The sequence below is a fragment of the Saimiri boliviensis genome, chromosome 13 (assembly GCF_048565385.1).
Source record: "Saimiri boliviensis isolate mSaiBol1 chromosome 13, mSaiBol1.pri, whole genome shotgun sequence".
NCBI classification, from domain to species: domain Eukaryota; kingdom Metazoa; phylum Chordata; class Mammalia; order Primates; family Cebidae; genus Saimiri; species Saimiri boliviensis.
This window is the reverse complement of record NC_133461.1, coordinates 78,077,476-78,100,203: the sequence shown is the minus strand read 5'-3', so window position 1 is coordinate 78,100,203 and position 22,728 is coordinate 78,077,476. Positions and strand designations below refer to the sequence as shown.

Here is a 22,728-nt window from a genome sequence, read left to right as displayed (position 1 = left end):
AACTTGCTCATATTTATAACCTTTTCATAGTGAATGATACTAGAATACATGACTATACAGAATAATTTTCTTTTTAATTTCATTTATAGGAGAACCTTTACAAATAGATCACTTGGTTTTTGTAGTCCATGGAATTGGACCAGCTTGTGATCTCCGCTTCCGAAGCATTGTACAGTGTGGTAGGTTTGCAAAGCATGCGAGATTAGATCATTTAAGGAGAATTTAGTCCTTGCTCTTGTGAGCTGAGATAAAGCCTTGTCTTTGTTCTGTTGTCTTAGCTGCCTAAGAAGATTTGGAGAGTTAAAGACAGTTGGCAAGGTAGTAAAGCTTCTCAGCTTAGACCTGAAGTGCTAGAAAATTCCTAAGGCTAATAGTTTATACTCTTAACTATTATAATATTCTTGAATGAACAAGTACTTAATCCCTATAAAGTTGTTTTATGATAGGATGGTCCTATTTCTACCTATTTCAAGTTTACAGGGAACCATAAAGATGATAGAATTTAATAAATAAGGCCGGGCGCGGTGGCTCAAGCCTGTAATCCCAGCACTTTGGGAGGCCGAGGCGGGTGGATCACGAGGTCAAGAGATCGAGACCACCCTGGTCAACATGGTGAAACCCCGTATCTACTAAAAATACAAAAAATTAGCTGGGCATGGTGGCACGTGCCTGTAATCCCAGCTACTCAGGAGGCTGAGGCAGGAGAATTGCCTGAACCCAGGAGGCGGAGGTTGCGGTGAGCCGAGATCGCGCCATTGCACTCCAGCCTGGGTAACAAGAGTGAAACTCCGTCTCAAAAAAAAAAAAAAAAAGACTTTAATAAATAACAGAAGCTTCAATCATTTTGTAATTCATATTGTGATAAACCTCTTGATACTGCAGTTGGAGGATTTAAGTCATCAGTATAGCTAGATTTTGAAAGTTGTCCTCTAAAACCTGACAGTATTCAAAATTTAATTGTTCCTATTAGGGTGTCTTATTCTACTGGCTAGTGGTTCTAAACATAAACTAGTATTGTGGAAGGTTGAGATTGATGTGATATGAATTTCAAACCGCATTGTATTTTTATTTCTTTAAAGTATTGGGTGGTGCTTATTCATAAGAACCAGAAAGTTAGGATAGGAATTCAACTGCAAGACTGTTGATGTATTGTCATGTGATTAAAAAAAAAAAATTGAAACCGGCCGGGCGCGGTGGCTCACGCCTGTAATCCCAGCACTTTGGGAGGCAGAGGCGGGTGGATCACGAGGTCAAGAAATCAAGACCATTCTGGTCAACATGGTGAAACCCCGTATCTACTAAAAATACAAAAAACTAGCTGGGCATGGTGGTGCGTGCCTGTAATCCCAGCTACTCAGGAGGCTGAGGCAGGAGAATTGCCTGAACCCGGGAGGCAGAGGTTGTGGTGAGCCACGATTGCGCCATTGTACTCCAGCCTGGGTAACAAGAGCGAAACTCTGTCTCAAAAAGAAAAAGAAAAAAAAAATTGAAACCATTCCCATGATGCTGATGTTTTGAAGTTAGCCTTCTGTTTTTTTTTTTTTTCTTTTCCTTTTTGTTTTTTGAGACAGAGTTTCACTCTTATTGCTCAGTCTGTAGTGCAGTGGAGTCATCTCGGCCCACCGCAACCTCTGCCTCTCAGGCTCAAGTGATTCTCCTGCCTCAGCCTCCTGAGTAGTTGGGATTATAGGTGGGCACTACCACACCTGGCTAATTTTGTATTTTTAGTAGAGATTGGGTTTCTCCATGTTGGTCAGGCTGGTCTTGAACTCTCAACCTCAGGTGATTCGACCACCTTGTCCTCCCAAAGTGCTGGGATTACAGGCGTGAGCCTCTGTACCCAGCCAGCATTTTTTTTTTTTTAAATATACTTTCTTCTTCCTGACACAGAGGTCTTGCTCTGTCACCCAGGCTGGAGTGTAGTGGCATAATCTCAGCTCACTGCAATGTCTGCCTCCTGGGTTCAAGCAATTCTCCTGCCTCAGTTTCCCAAGTAGGTGCGATTACAGGTGCCTGCCACCATTCCTAGATGATTCTTGTATGCTTAGTAGATGAGGGTTTTGCCATGTTAGCCAGGCTGGTCTCAAACTCCTGGCCTCATATGATCTGCCCACCTCAGCCTCCCAACGTGCTGGGATTACAATGCATGAGCCACTCCTCCCAGCCTGAAGTTAGCCTTCTTTTGATGAAATATTTTATGTGGTAAAAGCAAGCAGTTAGACCAGACTCGGTGGCTCACGCCTGTAACCCCAGCACTTTGGGATGCTGAGGCAGATCACCTGAGGTCAGGAGTTCAAGACCAGCCTGGCCAATATGGCAAAACCCCATTTCTACTAAAAATACAAAAATTAGCTAGGCGTCGTGGCATGCACCTGTAATCCCAGCTACTCTGGAGGCTGAGACAGGAGAATTGCTCAAACCTGGGAAGTGGAGACCGCAGTGAGGCGAGATCTCACCACCGCACTCCAGCATGGGTGACAGAGCAGTACTTCATCTCAAAAAAAAAAAAAGAGTTGTTAAAGAAACATCTTTTCCTGTATGCATTTATAATTTTTCCTGAATACCACTTTATTTTTGATGGAAGTTAATATGTGTTCTATGCAAATAGACTATAATTACATGATTCGTTGCATCCTAATTCTACAGATTTATTACTGCATTGTTGATGCATAAGTTAATTTTCTTTTCCAGTTAATGATTTTCGCAGTGTTTCCTTGAACTTGCTACAGACACATTTTAAGAAAGCCCAGGAAAATCAGCAGATTGGGAGGGTAGAATTTCTTCCAGTCAACTGGCACAGTCCTTTGCATTCTACTGGTGTGGATGTGTGAGTAATACTTTATACCTTTGAGTTGTTAGCTGTGATTGTATTTTCTGATTATTGCTATGCTTAAGGACATTTTTATGCCACAGTTGACTGAATATTTAAAATTTCTTAGAGATATGCTATTAAATGTTGATCAGTCCCTTGGTTTAATTAGCCCTGGTTAGGAGTAGAGAGCTGTGTGTATCTTCGGTGTGTACTAGCTCACTAGTATTTACTATTGCAGCTTTATCGTGTCTTTAGCATTAAAGCCAAATATTGCTGTCTTCCCATAGCATATGACCATTTCCATCTTCAGATGTCAAAAGCCAACCATAGTCGGCTGGGCGCGGTGGCTCAAGCCTGTAATCCCAGCACTTTGGGAGGCCGAGGCGGGTGGATCACGAGGTCAAGAGATCGAGACCATCCTGGTCAACATGGTGAAACTCCGTCTCTACTAAAAAAATACAAAAAATTAGCTGGGCATGGTGGTGCGTGCCTGTAATCTGAGCTACTCAGGAGGCTGAGGCAGGAGAATTGCCTGAACCCAGGAGGCGGAGGTTGCGGTGAGCCGAGATCGCGCTATTGCATTCCAGCCTGGGTAACGAGCGAAACTCTGTCTCAAAAAAAAAAAAAAAAAAAAGCCACCCGTAGCCCAAGATGTACAAAGTATTCTGTTGTTTCTTTTGTCATTATATTTATTTATTGATCTATTTTATTTATTTGAGGAATTAACAGTCTTTATTGGGCTCAGACCAGGAGTCCATGGATCTTAAGGACCTCTGTGTGTTTGTCAGTTTTCTTCCTCACGTTCTTCTTAGCCTGTTTCTATAGCCTCATGAGCTGTTTCTTCTTCTGGTAATGGATCTTGGCCTTCTCCTTTCTCTTCTCCTCCAGGGTGGCTGTCACTGCCTGGTACTTCCAGCCAACCTCGTGAGCCTGCCGCCCCAGATAGGCAGACTTTCTTGTAGGCTTCAGACGCACAACCTTGAGGGCAGCAGGAACCACCACCCGCTTTTTCTTGTCGTAGGGCAGTGGGATGCCATCAGACACCTTAAGGCGGTCCAGGATGGTCTGGCCTCACTTGGTCTTGTGGGAAAGCATGCCTCGCACTGTTCGCCAGAATATGCAGCTAGGAGCCTGGAAGTGGTAGGGGCCTTGGGAAGGAAGGGTTGGTGTTCGTCTGCTTGCAGAAGAAAGCCAGATACTTCAACTCATTTCTGTAGAAATTGCTAGAAATGTTGATGCCCTCATAGTGTACGACCACCACCTTCCTGCCCAGCAGTACCTGCTTAGCCATGATGGCCTCCAGGCAGCCCAGGAGACGGCTTCAACCATCGAGCACCAGGACCTGCACCTCCACCATCTTCACTAGCCACCTGGGAAAGCTGTTATTATATTTAAATAGTATTTGTCCAAATTTAGAAAAAAGGAATTCTCAAACATTAAACTATTAGCATTTATAACTTGAGTTATAATTGGTACAGTGACTTTTAAGTGATGGCTTTCCTAAGGTACAAGCCCCTAGTTTTGTTTGTAAATTTTATGGTAATGACAGAGAAGTTTGCTTAAATTGAGGATATCTAGCTATGGGTCCTCCAGCAAGTAGTGTGTTTCTAATATAGTTCTAGAATAGAACTAGGAGATGCAGGAAGTATGCTCTTGGAAATGACTTTTCTGATTCTGTGTCTCTCAGTTCTCAATACCCTGTGATTTGAGTATATTCCATTTGCCAAACACTTCACGGTGGTGGAGTTTGAATTCTTTAATATTTGAGCAGATGCTAAGGGGTTCTAAGGGCACAGAGCCCTTATAAATTGCAGAAGCAGTTGAGTACATGAGGAATCTTTCTGGGAATTTTAAGAAACCTTTAACTGGATGTTGATTTAGATTTTGTCAGTGTAGTCTTCCTCTGACAGATATGAGTTCTGTTTGCTTTTAGCACATGCTATTCACACCTTTTTCTGCTTTTAGAAATTGTGCATTGAGAGACGGAGCTAGCTGATCTCTTTATCTTTTGACATGTGATCAAAAAAACCTTACTGCTGAGAATTCTAGGAAAAACCTTTTACATTTCTTGTTTTGTCTTTTTAGAAAACTTTTTTTATTAGAGAGAATTTTTGTTGACAGAAGTGATATATATGATGAATCCTTGTGTACTGATTACCCAGCCCCAACAAGCCTCAACATATGGCTGGTTCTGCCTCATCCATATCTTCATACTCTATGTACTGCCCCTTCATCACCATATTATTTTTATCTTAGACATCCCGTAATTTCATCTGTAAATGTTTCAGTTTGTACCTTTTTTTTTTTTTTTTTTTTTTTTTTTTTTTTTTTTGTTAATCACAGCTCACTGCAGCCTGGACCTCCTCGGGCTCAGGTGATTTTCCGACTTCAGCCTCCCAGATACTGCTGGGACTGTAGGCAGGTGACACCACTCCCAGCTAATATTTCTATTTTTTGTAGAGATGGGCTTTTACCATGTTGGCCGAGCTGGTCTTAAACTCCTGGCCTCAAGCAGTCTGTCTGCCTTGGCCTCCTAAAGTGCTGGGATTGCAGAGTTAGCCACAGCACCTGGCCTGAATATATGTGTATATATGTGTGTGTGTGTGTATATATATATATACACACACACACACATATATATATATATATATATGTATTTTTTTTATTATTTTATTTTAGAGACGGAGTCTCGCTCTGTTGCCCAGTCTGGAGTGCAGTGGCATGATCTTGGCTCACTGCAACCTCCACCTCCTGGGTTCCAGTGATTCTCCTGCCTCAGCTTCCCGAGTGGCTGGTATTACAGGTGTGTGCCACCATGCTTGGCTAATTTTTGTATTTTTAGTAGAGACAGGGTTTCACCATATTGGCCAGGCTGGTCTCGAACTCCTGACCTTGTGATCCACCTGCCTCCGCCTCCCAAAGTGATGGGATCACAGGTGTGAGCCACTGCTCCCAGACTGAACAGTATATTTAAAGAACTTAAAAAATATAGAACCATAACACTATTATCACACTTAAAAATTTCTTAATATCATCATATACCTAGTCAGTGTTCAAATTTCCAGTTGTCTATTATAATTTTTATATACCTATTTATATAATTACAAACACCTGTTGTTGTTTTTTTTTTTTGAGACAGAGTTTCACTCTTGTTACCCAGGCTCGAGTCCAATGGCACGATCTCGGCTCACCGCAACCTCCGCCTCCTGGGTTCAGGCAATTCTCCTGCCTCAGCCTCCTGAGTAGCTGGGATTATAGGCACACGACACCATGCCCAGCTAATTTTTTGTATTTTTAGTAGAGACGGGGTTTCACCATGTTGACCGGGATGGTCTCGATCTCTTGACCTCGTGATCCACCCGCCTCGGCCTCCCAAAGTACTGGGATTACAAGCTTGAGACACCGCGCCCGGCCACAAACACCTGTTTTAAACTGGAATCTAAATAAAGTCTATACATTGCAATTAGTTGATATGCCTTTTATTTTAAGTCTCTCTTGGGCTGGGTGCAGTGGTTCACACCAGTAATCCCAACATTTTGGGAAGCTGAGGCAGGTGGATCACCTGAAGTCAGGAGTTTGAGACTAGCCTGGCCAACATGGCAAAACCCCATCACTACTAAAAATATAAAAATTAGCTGGGTGTGGTGGCACATGCCTATAATCCCAGCCATTTGGGAGGCTGAGGCAGGAGAATTGCTTGAATCTGGGAGGCAGAAGTTATAGTGAGCCAAGATTGTGCCACTGCCCTCCAGCCTGGACAGCAGAGCAAGACTCCATTTCAAAAAAGTCTCAATTTCTTAGATTACTTCTCTGTCTACATCTATGGTTTTCTTGCAGTTTACATATAGACGAAATGGGTTTGACTTGCAGGGTTTCTTATACTCTGAATTTTGCTAATCACATCCCTCTGGCTTGACTAAACATGTTCCTTTGTCCTATTTTTTTTTTTTTTTTTTGAGACGGAGTTTCGCTCTTGTTACCCAGGCTGGAGTGCAATGGCGCAGTCTCGGCTCACCGCAACCTCCGCCTCCCGGGTTCAGGCAATTCTCCTGCCTCAGCCTCCTGAGTAGCTGGGATTACAGGCACGCACCACCATGCCCAGCTAATTTTTAGTATTTTTAGTAGAGACGGGGTTTCACCATGTTGACCAGGATGGTCTCGATCTCTTGACCTCATGATCCACCCGCCTTGGCCTCTCAAAGTGCTGGGATTACAGGTTTGAGCCACCGCGCCCGGCCCTTTTTTTTTGGTGGGGGGACTGAATCTTGCTCTTTTGCCAGGTTGGAGTGCAGTGGCACAATCTCGGCTTATTGCAACCTTTGACTTTTTGGTTCAAGCAATTCTTCTGCTTCAGCCTCCCAAGTAGCTGGGATTACAGGCACATGCCACCACGTCCAGCTAATTTTTGCTATTTTTAGTATAGATGGGGTTTCACCACTTTGGCCAGGATGGTCTCAACCTCTTGACCTTGTGATCCAACCACCTCGAAGTGCTGGGATTGCTGGTGTGAGTCACAGTGCCCGGTCCCTTCATCCTCTTTTTGTTTTTTCCTATGAATTGACATTTGTTTCTTATAAAATGTTTAAGCTTGCCGGGCGCGGTGGCTCAAGCCTGTAATCCCAGCACTTTGGGAGGCCGAGGTGGGTGGATCACGAGGTCGAGAGATCGAGACTCAACCTGGTCAACATGGTGAAACCCCGTCTCTACTAAAAATACAAAAAAAAAATTAGCTGGGCATGGTGGTGCATGCCTGTAATCCCAGCTACTCAGGAGGCTGAGGCAGGAGAATTGCCTGAACCCAGGAGGCGGAGGTTGCGGTGAGCCGAGATCGCGCCATTGCACTCCAGCCTGGGTAACAAGAGCGAGACTCCGTCTCAAAGAAAAAAAAAAAATAATAAATAAATAAAAAATAAAATAAAATGTTTAAGCTTGAAGGCTTAAAATTGCAAGTGGCTATGAAATGTATTTAAAACTCCTGCTTAAATTATCTTTCCTTTTTTCAGAGATCTGCAGCGAATAACCCTGCCCAGCATTAACCGCCTCAGGCACTTCACCAATGACACAATTCTGGACGTCTTCTTCTACAATAGCCCCACCTACTGTCAGACTATTGTGGACACAGTTGCTTCTGAAATGAACAGAATATATACACTTTTTCTGCAGAGGAATCCTGATTTCAAAGGGGGTGTATCCATTGCTGGTCATAGTTTAGGTAACAAATGAATTCTCTGTGACCAGAGAAGACTGTCACATTTTGAAGACACCTGTTTTTGAAGCACAGTGTCTTTTATCAGTATGAAATTCAGAGGTTTGAAATAGTCTGTGATCAAGAAATTTGGAAGGGGTTGGAAGGGTGGTGGTAAATTGGAAGGAAAGACTACTTCCTGTGTAGATTTGCTTATGTGTGTAATTGGCTTATGACTTTTTTGTATAACAGACAGCCATTTAGTGCTAATGCTTAGAAATTGTCCCTTCTTCTATTTTACTTATAGGTTCGCTTATATTGTTTGATATCCTAACAAATCAGAAAGATTCTTTGGGGGATATTGACAGTGAAAAGGTAATTTAGATGTTCAGATAGGTTTTTGTGTGGTTTTCTTTAGTAAGGATTTATAGAATTTAGATTTATTTTCTGTTTTTAGCTGAGTTTAGTTTTGTGTCATGACTTTATGTTTACACTCATTTTAACAGCCTTTTAATTATCTCTGTCATTCTTGGATGATAGAAGCAAGGTAGTAATATGCTTCTACAAATAATAATTGTTATATTCTAAAATAACCTTAGGTATCTTATTTTTTGTGTGTGAATATGCACTGCTGGCCGGACGTGGTGGCTCACGCCTGTAATCCCAGCACTTTGGGAGGTCGAGGCGGGAGGATCACCTGAGGTCAGGAGTTCAAGACCAGCTTGGCCAACATGGTGAAACCCCATCTCTACTAAAAATACAAAAATTAGCCAGGCATGGTGGTGCATACCTGTAATCCCAGCTACTTGGGAGGCTAAGGCAGGAGAATTGCTTGAACCTGGGAGACGGAGGTTGCAATGAGCCGAGATTGTGTGCCACTATACTCCGGCCTGGGCGACAGAGTGAGACTCTGTCTCAATCAGTCAATCAATAAGCACTGCTGATGTGTTAACAGACTTACAGAATCATTGAGCTAAATGAAGTTTGCATATGAACAAATGAATGAATTGGCCACAAATTGATATGATTTATAGAAACTGAAAGTATTCGGGGACTGGATTAAACATTATTTTAGTAAAAAGTCCTATGACTATGAATTACCTATAGGATTGCTTTGGTACTTAGCATATATTATTTTGTATTTTTAAAATCTTTTTGGGTAAGTGTGCTGTTTCTCCTGTTGGATCATGAGTTCTTCCAGAGCAGAACTTTTGTCTTAGACTGTTTTATTACTTAAGCACTGTTTCCCTAATTTCTTAAGTGCTGAGCTCCCTTAAAACTCAGCAAATGTTCGTTGATGATGAGTATTTTGCTCACTTCTTTAAAAACATATTTTTGGTTGAAGTTGCAAAACTTTGGACCTCTTAATTTATATCTTGCATAAATGACAATTTACTAAAGTTAAGATACTTTGCTGTGGAAATCTATGTATTTCTTTACCACAAAATAGTATTAATAAAGGGAACTAAATGAATTTCAAGAATATGAGCTTTATAATTTAATTTTTAGGATTCGCTAAATATTGTAATGGATCAAGGAGATATACCGTCATTAGAGGAAGATTTGAAGAAACTTCATCTCTTTGAATTCTTTGATGTCTTTAAGAAGGAGAAAGTAGATAAGGAAGCTCTGGTAAAAATAATCTTTTAAAACTTTATGCCAAGCCATTTTCAGTATATTTATTGTTTATCTTCATATTTACTAAAAGCCTACCCTTTAGACACTTTTTAGTCATAAATACTTTACCATTAATAATGTTCTTTAGTGTTGTTTATCTGCTTTTTATCATGTCAGGTGACCTTTGCTTTATGGAAGTCCAAAGTTCAGATGGCCATATTGATAATCGTAGAGCAGTGGAGCAGACTAACCAGTACAGCTCACAGAAAACATGAGTGCAAGAACAAACACCTAAACAAACAGCCATTCCAACTCTAGTATTCTATTGTACTTTCAAGAGCTCTACTGTTACTTGCATGTTTATTTTTTTTATTTTTGATGGAGTCTCACTCTGTTGCCCTGGCTGGAGTGGAATGGCACGATCTTTGGCTTACTGTACTGTCTGCCTCCTGGGTTCAAGCAATTCTCCTGCCTTAGCCTCCCAAGTAGCTGGGATTACAGGTGCCCGCCACCACACCCGGCTAATTTTTTTATTATTTTTTTATTTTTTTTATTTTTTGAGACAGAGTTTCGCTCTTGTTACCCAGGCTGGAGTGCAATGGTGCAATCTCAGCTCACCGCAACCTCCGCCTCCTGGGTTCAGGCAATTCTCCTGCCTCAGCCTCCTGAGTAGCTGGGATTACAGGCACGTGCCACCATACCCAGCTAATAATTTTTGTATTTTTAGTAGAGATGGGATTTTACCATATTGGCCAGGCTGGTCTTGAGCTCCTGACCTCGTTATCTGCCCGCCTTGGCCTCCCAAAGTGCTGGGATTCCGGGCGTGAGCCACCACACCCAGCCTGCTTTTTTGTTTTTTCTCCACTTTTGTTGTGCCTTTTTCTGATTCGTGATACATTCACTCATTTAACAGATATTTAGTAAATGCTTACTATACCAAGTACTGGACAGATTGGTACATTAGATATGATCTCTGACCCCATAGTGTTTATAGTTTAGTGGGGAATCACACACATCATTGGATTATGATAAGAACTAAGTAGGAAAAGTACACCATTTTATAAGAATTAACCTGGTGTCAGAAGATGCAGTAAGTCTTCCCTAAATATGAGTGACTCTTGATATCTCAATTGTTAGTCTGTTGCATACTTGTGTGTTTGCTATATGTTCTCAGTGCTTTCGTTCATGAGCAGGAGTATAATCCTTGTCAGGCATGTGACATCTAAGTCAATACAGAAATCAAGGAAGATTTCTATGTCCTGAAGTCCTTAAAATGCCAACTTCTCTAGGCATGTATTAATGTCTGTATTATTGTAACCTTGATAAGTATTGATATTTTCTATTTTTTTTTAGGCTGTTTCATGAATAAAACAGGTCTTTTTCTCTGGAAGTTATTAATGATATTTTACTACTAGAGACAGGCAACAACAGAGTGCCTAGGTCTTATTCCTCTTATGCTATGGGATCGATTTTATTTTGTCTAGAAATAAGAAAGACTTGGTTCTCTATGCCTAGGCTTTATGTACAGACAGAGATCTTCAGGAAATGGGAATTCCTCTAGGACCAAGAAAGAAGATACTAAACTATTTCAGCACCAGAAAAAACTCAGTGGTATGTACCTGATACAACTTGTTGGACTAAGCAATTCTTTGATGTCCATAGTGTATCCTTGTGCTTTGTAAGATGTTTATTCTGGGGAGCTAAGCAGTTTTTTGGTAATTGATCTTCGGCTCTCTCTTTTTTTTTTTTTTGAGATGGAGTCTCACTCTGTCACCCAGATGAGTACAGGGGTGTGATCTCAGCTCACTGCACCCTCTGCCTCCTGGATTCAAGCAGTTCTGCCTCAGCCTCCCGAGTAGCTGGAACTACAGGTGCCTGCCACCATGCCCAGCTAATTTTTCTATTTTTCATAGAGATAGGGTTTCACCATATTGGCCAGGCTGGTTTCAAACTCCTGACCTTGTGATCCACCTGCCTCAGCCTCCCAAAGTGCTTGGATTACAGGCGTGAGCCACTGTACCCTGTGGCCAATCTGTGGCTCTCATTTTAGAAATTAAACATATTTTCTTTTTTATAACTTTTTTTTTTTTTTTTTTTTTTTTGAGACGGAGTTTCACTCTTGTTACCCAGGCTGGAGTGCAATGGCGCGATCTCGGCTCACCGCAACCTCCGCCTCCTGGGTTCAAGCAATTCTCCTGCCCCAGCCTCCTGATTAGCTGGGATTACAGGCACGCACCACCATGCCCAGCTAATTTTTTGTATTTTTAGTAGAGACGGGGTTTCACCATGTTGACCAGGATGGTCTCGATCTCTCGACCTTGTGATCCACCCGCCTCGGCCTCCCAAAGTGCTGGGATTACAGGCTTGAGCCACCGCGCCCGGCCTTTTTTTTTTTTTTTAAATGAAGTCTCACTCTGTTGCCCAGGCTGTAGTACAGTGGGACAGTCTTGGCTCACTGCATCCTTCACCTCCTGGGTTCAAGGGATTCTCCTGCCTCAGCCTCTTGAGTAGCTGAGATTCCAGGCACACACCACCATGCCCAGCTAACTTTTTGTATTTTTAGTAGAGATGGGGTTTCACTATGTTGGCCAGCTGGTCTTGAACTCCTGACCTCAGGTGACCCACCTGCTTCAGCCTCCCAAAGTGCTGGGATTACAGATGTGAATCACCACTCCTGGCTCTTTTTTTTTAATATCCTTAAAAGTGTTATTAGCTTCAGAAATCATCTTTCCTCTGAAATTCTCCAACCATTTATTTATTTATTTTGCTTTTTTCTTTTCATAAGAGCTTTACTGATACATAATTCACATCACATACCATAAAATTCACCCTTTTTTTTTTTTTGAGATGGAGTTTCGCTCTTGTTACCCAGGCTGGAGTGCAATGGCGTGATCTCGGCTCACCGCAACTTCCGCCCCCTGGGTTCAGGCAATTCTCCTGCCTCAGCCTCCTGAGTAGCTGGGATTACAGGCACGCGCCACCATGCCCAGCTAATTTTTTGTATTTTTAGTAGAGACGGGGTTTCACCATGTTGACCAGGATGGTCTCGATCTCTTGACCTCGTGATCCACCCGCCTCAGCCTCCCAAAGTGCTGGGATTACAGGCTTGAGCCACCGCGCCCGGCCTAAATTCACCCTTTTAAAGTTTACAATTTAATGATTTTTAGTATATTCATAGAGTTATGTATCTATTACCACCGTCCAATTCCAGCACATTTCCATTGTCCCTCAGGGAAACCCCATACCCATTTGCTGTCACTCCCCATTGTGCTCTGCCCCCAGCCTCTACCACTAATCTACTTTCTGTTTCTACAGATTTGCTTATTTTGGACATTCCATATAAATGGAATCATACAATACGTGGCCTTTTGTGAATGGCGTCTTTCACTTAGCATAATGTTCTCAAGTTTACCTGTGTTGTAACAGTACTTCCACTTTGGGTTTTCTGGTCACTGAATTCCTTTTTGTATCTTAGTAGTTCTTTTTTTTTTTTGGAACGGAGTCTTGCTCTGTTGCCCAGGCTGGAGTGCAGTTGCACAACTTTGGCTCATTTGCAACCTCCACTTCTTGGGTTCAAGTGATTCTTCTGCTTCAGCTTCCTGAGTAGCTGGGATTACATGTGTGCAACACCACGCCAAGATGATTTTTGTACTTTTAGTGGAGATGGGGTTTCACCATGTTGGCCAGGCTGGTCTTGAGCTCCTGACCTCAGGTGATCTGCCCACCTCAGCTTCCCAAAGTTCTGGGAATACAGGCATAAGCCACCATGTCCAACCAGTAGTTAGTTCTTTTCCAACTTTTTAGCAGTTGGCTCAGTCCTTTTTTAAGACTCAGTTCTTGGCCCAGTCTGTGTATCGTATTCTACACCCATAGACATCCTACTTGCCTTGATTGCAGAGGCACAGCACTTCATAGAACTCTAGCAATTTTCAGCATTATCTTCCCACAGTGCCCTGCTATTGTGTTCTCTTACGGTTGTTGCCTAAAGTTTCAACTGCTGCTGAAATGGCTATATACAACTTTCATCATTTTAGAGCATGTAGGAATGTTATTTAACAATTTCAGGAAATAGTTTAATCTTGTTTTCTAAGGGAATCTTCCTAGAATTTTTGGCTGCCATTTCAGAACTTTCCCAAGCATCCTTTCAAACCAGTAGAAAACTATATAATCCTTTGACTATGCTTTTACTATATAGTAGCTCCCATAACTTTTTTTTTTTTTTTTTAAATAGAGACTATGTTGCCCAGGTTGGACTTGAACTCTTGGGCTTAAACAATCCTCTTCCCTCAGCATCCTGAGTAGCTGGGACTACAGGTGCATGCTGCCGTGTCCAGTTTCTCCACGTAACTATCTTTTATTCTTTAGGGTATTAACAGACCAACCCCGCAGTCTGCTTCAGGGGCAAACATCGCCAAAGAATCCGAGTTCTGCAGTAGGAGTAATACTAGAAATGATGACTATCTGGATGTTGGCATTGGGCAGGTAACTAATTCTCTTTGATCATTTTATCACTTGCTATTGGTATGGTAGAAACAGATGTAACTTTTATCATGAATAAGAGATGCTTTTATTTTCTTTCTTCGAGGTGTCTGTGAAATACCCCCGGCTCATCTATAAACCAGAAATATTCTTTGCCTTTGGATCTCCCATTGGAATGTTCCTTACTGTCCGAGGACTAAAAAGAATTGATCCCAACTACAGATTTCCAACGTGCAAAGGTTTCTTCAATATTTATCACCCTGTAAGCATTGTATAGCCCTTGTGGTTTTACCTAAGTATTAGGGCTTACTGGTAAAGGACATAAGATTTTCTGTTGTGTTAATTTGGTTTTTTTTCCTATTACATTCTCTAGCAATGAGACAACTTACAATAGTATTGCTTTGGAAGTTATGGGGCAGAACTGTACATTTTTTTTTTTTTTGAGACGGAGTTTTGCTCTTGTTACCCAGGCTGGAGTGCAATGGTGCGATCTCGGCTCACCGCAACCTCAGCCTCCTGGGTTGAGGCAGTTCTCCTGCCTCAGCCTCCTGAGTAGCTGATATTACAGGCACGCGCCACCATGCCCAGCTAATTTTTTGTATTTTTAGTAGAGACGGGGTTTCACCATGTTGACCAGGATGGTCTCGATCTCTTGACCTCGTGATCCACCCACCTCAGCCTCCCAAAGTGCTGGGATTACAGGCTTGAGCCACCGCGCCTGGCAGAACTGTACATTTTTAAAAAATGAACTTAAGATTATTCTTGCTTAAAATATATAGTTCTGGTTGTGCATGGTGGCTGATACCTATAATTATAGCACTTTGGGAGGCCAAGGCAGGAGGATTGCCTGAGCCCAGGAGTTGAAGGCTGTAGTGAGCCACGGTTGCACCACTGCACTTCAGCCTGGGTGACAGAGCGAGGAAAGAAAAAAAGGTTATGTAGTTTCCAGACTTTATGTGTTCAGCAGAGGTAAATGTAGCTCTTGTTTTTTCTATGTAGTTTGATCCTGTGGCCTATAGGATTGAACCAATGGTAGTCCCAGGAGTGGAGTTTGAGCCAATGCTGATCCCACATCATAAAGGCAGGAAGCGGATGCACTTAGGTAAGCCTGAGCATAGAACTTGATAATTCTAAACCTTTTGGCCAGTGCAAAGGGTGTCATTCACTCTGTTCAGCTGTGCTGGACCTTAAACTCTTTGTAAATCATTTAATGTTCTTTATGTGTTTCAGAACTGAGAGAGGGCTTGACCAGGATGAGTATGGACCTTAAGAACAATTTGCTAGGTTCGCTGCGGATGGCCTGGAAGTCTTTTACCAGAGCTCCATACCCCGCCTTACAAGCTTCAGAAACGGCAGAAGAAACTGAAGCAGAACCTGAATCAACTTCAGAGAAGCCTAGTGGTCAGTGACACTGTACACACTGACCAGCTGCCAGATAAGAGGGATGCCATGGTGTGGCATTTTTCATAGTTAATTTCACAGTTAAAATCACATTCTTTTGCTTTAATTTTAGTAGTAGCTTTTTTTTTTCTTTTTCTTTTTAAAAAACAAAGAAAGAAAGAAAAAAAAGAAAAGAATGAAGGAGAGGAAGAAAGAGGAAGAGGGAGCGAGAACAGGGGTGTTGTTTTATTGCCCTGCTTTAATTTTAAACTTCTAAAGAGCCCTATTCCTGCTTTCATTTAGTATAAACCCAAGGCAAATGACCTAGCTATAAAAGGTACAGTAATGAGATGTGTTGAGCAAAAGCAAAAAAGGGAATTGGACAAAATTAGTGTGACCTCAGAAGGAGCTTTAAGGAGACAGAGAGGAGGAAGATGGGAGAGAGCGCTCTGAACAGAGAGTAGCTCATTCCGCGGTAAACTGGGAATGTCAGGAGAACTTAACAGGATAACCCTGAAGGCCAAAAGGTTTTAGATTCTTATTATGGTTCTTCCATATCCAGATATTAACACAGAAGAGACCTCTGTGACAGTTAAAGAAGAAGTCCTGCCTATCAATGTGGGGATGCTGAATGGAGGCCAACGCATTGACTATGTGCTACAGGAGAAGCCTATTGAAAGTTTTAATGAGTATTTATTTGCTTTACAAAGCCATCTGTGCTACTGGTAAGTGTTGTTTATTTTTGTTTCTGTTTCGTTTATCTGTTTCATAGATATTTGATAGATGTAGAAAAAGGAGGATAGGTGTTGGCTGGCTCAGGCTTGGAATCTCAGCACTTTGGGAGGCCAAGGTGGAGGACTGGTTGAGTTCAGGAGTTTGAGACCAGCCTGGGCAACGTAGCAAGACCTTATCTCTACAAAAATAAATTAGCTGGGCATGGTGGTATGTGCTTGTAGTCTCAGCTACTCAGGAGGCTGAGGCAGGAGGCTCACTTGAGCCCAGGAGCTCGAGGCTGCAGTGAGCTGTGATCACACCACTGCACTCTAGCCTGGGTGACAGAGCAAGACCCTGTCTCAAAAAAAAAAAAAAAAAAAAAAAAAAAGGGATAGACCTGTGTACCTTTGGGATTAAAATGACTTCTCATTTAGACAGCACAATCATGCCATTTCAAGAATCTGGTTTAGGCCGGGCGCGGTGGCTCAAGCCTGTAATCCCAGCACTTTGGGAGGCCAAGACGGGTGGATCACGAGGTCAAGAGATCGAGACCATCCTGGTCAACATGGTGAAACCCTGTCTCTACTAAAAATACAAAAAATTAGCTGGGCATGGTGGCGTGTGCCTGTAATCCCAGCTACTCAGGAGGCTGAGGCAGGAGAATTGCCTGAACCCAGGAGGCGGAGGTTGCGGTGAGCCGAGATCACGCCATTGCACTCCAGCCTGGGCAACAAGAGCGAAACTCCGTCTCAAAAAAAAAAAAAATCTGGTTTAAACACACTGTTGTTTTATTTTGCAGCTGGGTAGAACATGGATGAGGCTAATGATGCCAACAACCATAAGTTCAGTTAGGTGTTAAAAATGTGTCTTTCAGCCATTTAGGTGCATATGAGTGAACTGGAACAAGTAACATTACTGTTGTTGGAAGTGTTATAGCAACCCCATTTGAAAGCATTTATGGTAGCTAGATCAGAATTATTATTATTTTATCATTATTTGAGTCAGGGTCTTGCTGTGTCACCCAGGCTGGAATGTAGTGGCATGCTCATGGTTCACTGCAGCCCTGACCTCCTGGGCTCAGGTGATCCTCCCAACTCAGTCTCTCCCTAGTAAGTAGGATGACAGTTGTGAACCACTATGCCCAGCTAATTTTTGTAATTTTTTTTTTTTTTTTTTTGAGATGGAGTCTTGCTCTGTTGCCAGGCTGGAGTGCAGTGGCATGATCTCAGCTCACTGCAACCTCCACCTCCCAGGTTCAAGTGACTGTCCTGCCACAGCCTCCCGAGTAGCTGGGATTACAGGTGCCCACCATGATGCCCGGCTAATTTTTGTATTTTTAGTAGAGATGAGGTTTCACTGCGTTGGCCAGTATGATTTCAATCTCTTGACTTCGTGATCCCCTCACCTTGGCCTCCCAAAGTGCTGGGATTACAGACATGAGCTACCACGCCTGGCCAATTTTTGTTAATTTTTGTAGAGACAGGGTTTCTCCACGTTGCCCAGGCTGGTCTCAGACTTCAAGCAATCAACCTGCCTTGGCCTCCCAAAGGGCTGGAATTACAGGCATGAGCCACCATGCCTGGACAGAATTATTATTATTATTATTATTATTTATTTTTTTTTTTTTTGAGAGGGAGTTTTGCTCTTGTTGCCCAGGCTGGAGTGCAGTGGCACGATCTTGGCTCACTGCAACCTCTGCCTCCAGGTACAAGCAATTCTTCTTGCCTCAGCCTCCTGAGAACCTGGGACTACAGGTGCGTGCCACCACGCCCGGCTAATTTTTGTATTTTTAGTAGAGACAGGGTTTCACCATGTTGGTCAGGCTGGTCTCAAACTCCTGACCTTGTGATCCACCCACCTCAGCGTCCCAAAGTGCTGGGATTACAGGCATGAGCCACCATGCCCGGCCAGAATTATTATTAAATATAATTGGTTACCTGGTGGATTGTGGAATGGATTAATGACACTTATTGAAATTCAGGCTAGGTATGGTGGCTCATATCTAAAATCCCAGCACTTTGGGAGGCCAAGGAAGGATGATTGCTTGAGGCCAGGTATTAAAGGCTGCAGTGAGCAATGAGCCTGAGTGGCAGAGTGAGACCATGTCTGAAAAAACAAATAGTATAAAAGAATACCAATTAATTACTAAAGAAGGTGACATAAAGAAAAAGCAAGGAAAATAGGAGGGGTCAGAGATAAGTGTTTTAAAAATGAAAGCTCAAACCAGCCTAGCCAACATGGCGAAATCCCATCTCTACTAAAAATACAATTAGCTGGTGCTTGCCTATAGACCCAGTTACTAGAGAGACTGAGACAGGAGAATTGTTTGAACCCAGGAGGCAGAGGTTGCAGTGAGGTGAGATTGCACCGCTGGACTCCATCCTGGGCGACAGAGTGAGACTCTGTCTCAAAAAAAGAGAAAGCTCAAAGGTCCTAATACTTTTTCTCTTGAATTCTGATAAGGAATTATCATCTGATGTAATCACTATCATTTGTATATAATAAATACAGTTAGAGGCCATGACATAAAATCAAAGTGCAGTTCAATAAAAGCAATCTTGTAAGGGGCTAAAATAATGCTAAGAATGAACTTTGCTGATCTGGTTTGATAGAGAAGAGTTCTTTTTTTTTCTTTTTAAGACGGAGTTTCGCTCTTGTTACCCAGGCTGGAGTGCAATGGCGTGATCTTGGCTCACCGCAACCTCCGCCTCCTGGGTTCAGGCAATTCTCCTGCCTCAGCCTCCTGAGTAGCTGGGATTACAAGATGCCCAGCTAATTTTTTGTATTTTTAGTAGAGACGGGGTTTCACCATGTTGACCAGGATGGTCTCGATCTCTCGACCTCGTGATCCACCCACCTCGGCCTCCCAAAGTGCTGGAATTACAGGCTTGAGCCACCGCGCCCGGCAAGAAGAGTTCTTTTAATATTTCTGTGCGGGCAGTACATTGATATGATTTGAAATTCAAATAAAAATAATGAAAAGCCTCTTTTTTATTTTGTTCCTTGCTAACTAGTTTCTTCCCCATATACAACTAATGTAAGATATCTTCCAGCCATATATTTTATGCCTCCATAATAAATCTATGTATGTGAATATATTCTTTCTCTTCTTTTAAAAATATAAATAGTATCATATTAAAGGCAATGTTCTGTGCCTTGTTTTTTCTACTAGTATACATTGGCATTTTTTGACCCTTATTTGTAGTTTCCTCATTTTTTTAATCTGCATAGTCTTCCATTGTCTAAATACACCATAATTTATGTGTCCAGTCTTCTACTTGTGGACTTTCAGGTTTCCTTTTCCTTTGCACACACCTTGTTGATGTCGTTTCACCTACTCATGAGTATATCTCTAATGTGAAATACTTCAAATTGGAATTGATAGCATAAAGGGTATATACATTTGTAAAATTTGATAAATATTGCCAAATGAGAGATTGTACCTTTTTATACTCCCAGCAATAATGTATGAAAGTGTGTTTCTTCACAGCTTTTCCAACACAGTTTTATTAATTTTAAATCTTTGCCAATTTGTTGGGTCAAAAATGTACATTATACTCCACATATTTAAATAATACACATTTGATGAGTTTTGACATGCATATACCTGTGAAGCCATCACCACAATCAACTTAATGAACATATTCATCACTCTAACAAGTTTCCTTGTGTCTTTGTAATCCCTCCTTTTTCTCTTCACCACTCCTCCTAATTTCCAGGGAGCCACTGATCTGTTCTGTCACTATAGATGTGTTTGCTTATGACTTGTATTTGGAATCATACAGAGAGTGTGTGTGTGTGTGTGTGTGTGTGTGTGTTGAGAAAGAGTCTTGTTCTGTCATCTAGGCTGGAGTGCAGTGACACAATCATAGCTCACTGTTGCCTAGAACTCTGGGCTCAAGGGATCCTCTTAGGTCCAAGGGATCCCCTCCCATCCCAACCTCCTGAATAGCTGGGACTGCAGGGCCACTGGGCCTGCCTAATTTTTTTTTAATTTGTTTTTGTAGAGATGTTTTCTCACTATGTTGCCCGCATTGGTGTCAAACTCCTGGTTTCAAGCATTCCTCTTTGGCCTCCCAAGCTGTTGGGATTATAGATGTGATCTCAAAATAACATAATTATTTTGAGATTCATTCATGTTGTGTATATCAATAGTTTGTTCCTTTTTATTGCAGAGTAGTATTCCTTTATATGGATATATCACAATTTATCCATTCACCTGTTGATGGATATTTGGATGGTTTCCAGTTTTTGCCTATTAAAGAACAGAGCTGCCAGGAACATTCATGTTTAAGAATTTGCATGGACATATTCTTTAATTTCACTTGGGTAAATACTTAGGAATGGAATGGGTGGATGCCATATGGAAATATGGAAATGTATCTTTTTTTTTTTTTTTTTTTTTCCTGAGACGGAGTTTCGCTCTTGTTACCCTGGCTGGAGTGCAATGGCGCGATCTTGGCTCACCGCAACCTCCGCCTCCTGGGTTCAGGCAATTCTCCTGCCTCAGCCTCCTGAGTAGGTGGGATTACAGGCACGTGCCACCATGCCCAGCTAATTTTTTGTATTTTTAGTAGAGACGGGGTTTCACCGTGTTGACCAGGATGGTCTCGACTCTTGACCTCGTGATCAACCCGCCTCGGCCTCCCAAAGTGCTGGGATTACAGGCTTGAGCCACCGCGCCCGGCTCGGAAATGTATCTTTAAAAGAAGATGCCGAACTGTTTTGTCACCAGTCCATTTGCTCCACATCAACATTTTTTTTTTTTTTTTGAGACGGAGTTTCGCTCTTGTTACCCAGGCTGGAGTGCAATGGCGCGATCTTGGCTCACCGCAACCTCCGCCTCCTGGGTTCAAGCAATTCTCCTGCCTCCACCTCCCTAGTAGCTGGGACTACAGGGGTGCGCCACCATGCCCAGCTAATTTTTTTTGTATTCTTAGTAGAGACGGGGTTTCACCATGTTGACCAGGATGGTCTCGATCTCTTGACCTCGTGATCCACCCGCCTCGGCCTCCCAAAGTGCTGGGATTACAGGCATGAGCCACCGCGCCCGGCCAACATTTTTTTTTTGAGAGAGAGTGTCACTCATCTATAATCACCAAGGCTGGAGTGCAGTATTGCGATTATAGCTTACTGCAGCCTCTACCTTTCGGGCTCAAGTCATCCTTCCAGCCCAGCCTCCCGAGCAGCTGGGAGTAGCTAGGACCACAAATGTGCACCACCATGCCCAGCTAATTTTTACGTACGGCTATCCGGCTATTCTAGCAGCATTTGTTGAAAAGTTTATCCAGAGGAAATAACTATTGAATTGCCTTGACACCATGGTGAAAAATAATTGACCTTATATATGTGTTTCTGTTTCTGGACTTTATTCCATTGATCTCTTTGTCTTGATGCCAGGAAAATACTTAAGGTAGTTTTATAAGTCTTGAAATCAGGTAGCATGAGACTCCCAATTTTGTTCTTATTCAAAGTGATTTTGGCTATTGTAGGTCTGTTGTATTTCCATATATGATTTAGAATCAGCTTGTAAATTTCTACAAAGATGTTTGCTGCAACTTTGTGGTTGCTCTTTATCAAGATCAATTTTATCTATAAATGAACGTAGATTGTATTTTATTTCTAGAGAATCAACATTTTAATAATATTGAATCTTCTGGTCCATGAACATGGTATTTTTCAGTTTATGTAGGTGGTCTCTAAGTTCTCTCGGCAGTGTTTTATAGTTTTCATTATACATACTGTGCACAGCTACAGTTTTACGTTTCCTTTGTAATTTTTAAATTGGAGATGCGGTCTCTCTGTGTTGCACAGGCTGTTCTTAGACTCATGGCCTCCAGTGTTTCTCCCACTTTGGCCTCCCAAAGTGCTGGTATTATAGGTGTGAGCCACAGTACCCCACCACACAATGCGTTTTTAAATTCCTGTTATGAATAGGTAGAACATCTTAACATTTACTAAGGACTATTTTTATTTCCTTTTCTGGGAGTTATCTATACTCCTTACTCCCTTTTATATTGAAATGTTGACTTTTTTTGTATTGATTAGTCTGTAATATGAGTTACAGATAACTTTTCCCCATTTTGCCTTTTGATATTGCTTATGTTGGTTTTTGGTGAGTCAAAAAATTTTTATTTTTATTTTTGAGATGGAGTCTTAAGTCTGTCACCAGGTTGGAATGACAGAATCTTGGCTCACTGCAACCTCCGCCTCCAGGGTATAAGCAATTCCCCTGCCTCAGCTTCCTGAGTAGTTAGGATTATAGGCATGCACCACCACACCCAGCTAATTTTAATATTTTTATTATTTATTTATTTTTCATTTTCTTTTTTTCTTTTTTTTTCTTTTTTTTTCATTTTATTTTTTTTTTTATAATTTTTATATTAGTAAAGACAGGGTTTCACTATGCTGATCAGGCTGGTCTTGAACTTCTGACCTCAGGTGATCCGCCTGCTCCTTCCTCCCAAAGTACTGGGATTACAGGCATGAGCCACTGCAGCCAGTCAAATTTTTTATTTTTATGTAATCAAATTTGTTGACA

At 42.0% G+C, this 22,728-nt stretch overlaps 1 protein-coding gene and 1 pseudogene across 1 annotated transcript in view; one reads left to right on the top strand and one right to left on the bottom strand.

Annotated features, from left to right (window-relative positions):
• Positions 1 to 22,728, top strand: part of DDHD2 (DDHD domain containing 2) — a 35,969-nt gene that overhangs the window by 6,689 nt on the left and 6,552 nt on the right. The window contains exons 6-16 of the mRNA XM_039463407.2: positions 90 to 179; positions 2,692 to 2,827; positions 7,816 to 8,024; positions 8,305 to 8,372; positions 9,507 to 9,629; positions 11,130 to 11,225; positions 13,980 to 14,096; positions 14,200 to 14,355; positions 15,093 to 15,195; positions 15,324 to 15,494; positions 16,036 to 16,198. Coding sequence (XP_039319341.1) covers positions 90 to 179; positions 2,692 to 2,827; positions 7,816 to 8,024; positions 8,305 to 8,372; positions 9,507 to 9,629; positions 11,130 to 11,225; positions 13,980 to 14,096; positions 14,200 to 14,355; positions 15,093 to 15,195; positions 15,324 to 15,494; positions 16,036 to 16,198 — 1,432 coding nt within the window. The remainder of the gene's footprint in view (positions 1 to 89; positions 180 to 2,691; positions 2,828 to 7,815; positions 8,025 to 8,304; positions 8,373 to 9,506; positions 9,630 to 11,129; positions 11,226 to 13,979; positions 14,097 to 14,199; positions 14,356 to 15,092; positions 15,196 to 15,323; positions 15,495 to 16,035; positions 16,199 to 22,728) is intronic.
• On the bottom strand, positions 3,517 to 4,169 carry LOC101032361 (large ribosomal subunit protein uL13 pseudogene; annotated as a pseudogene).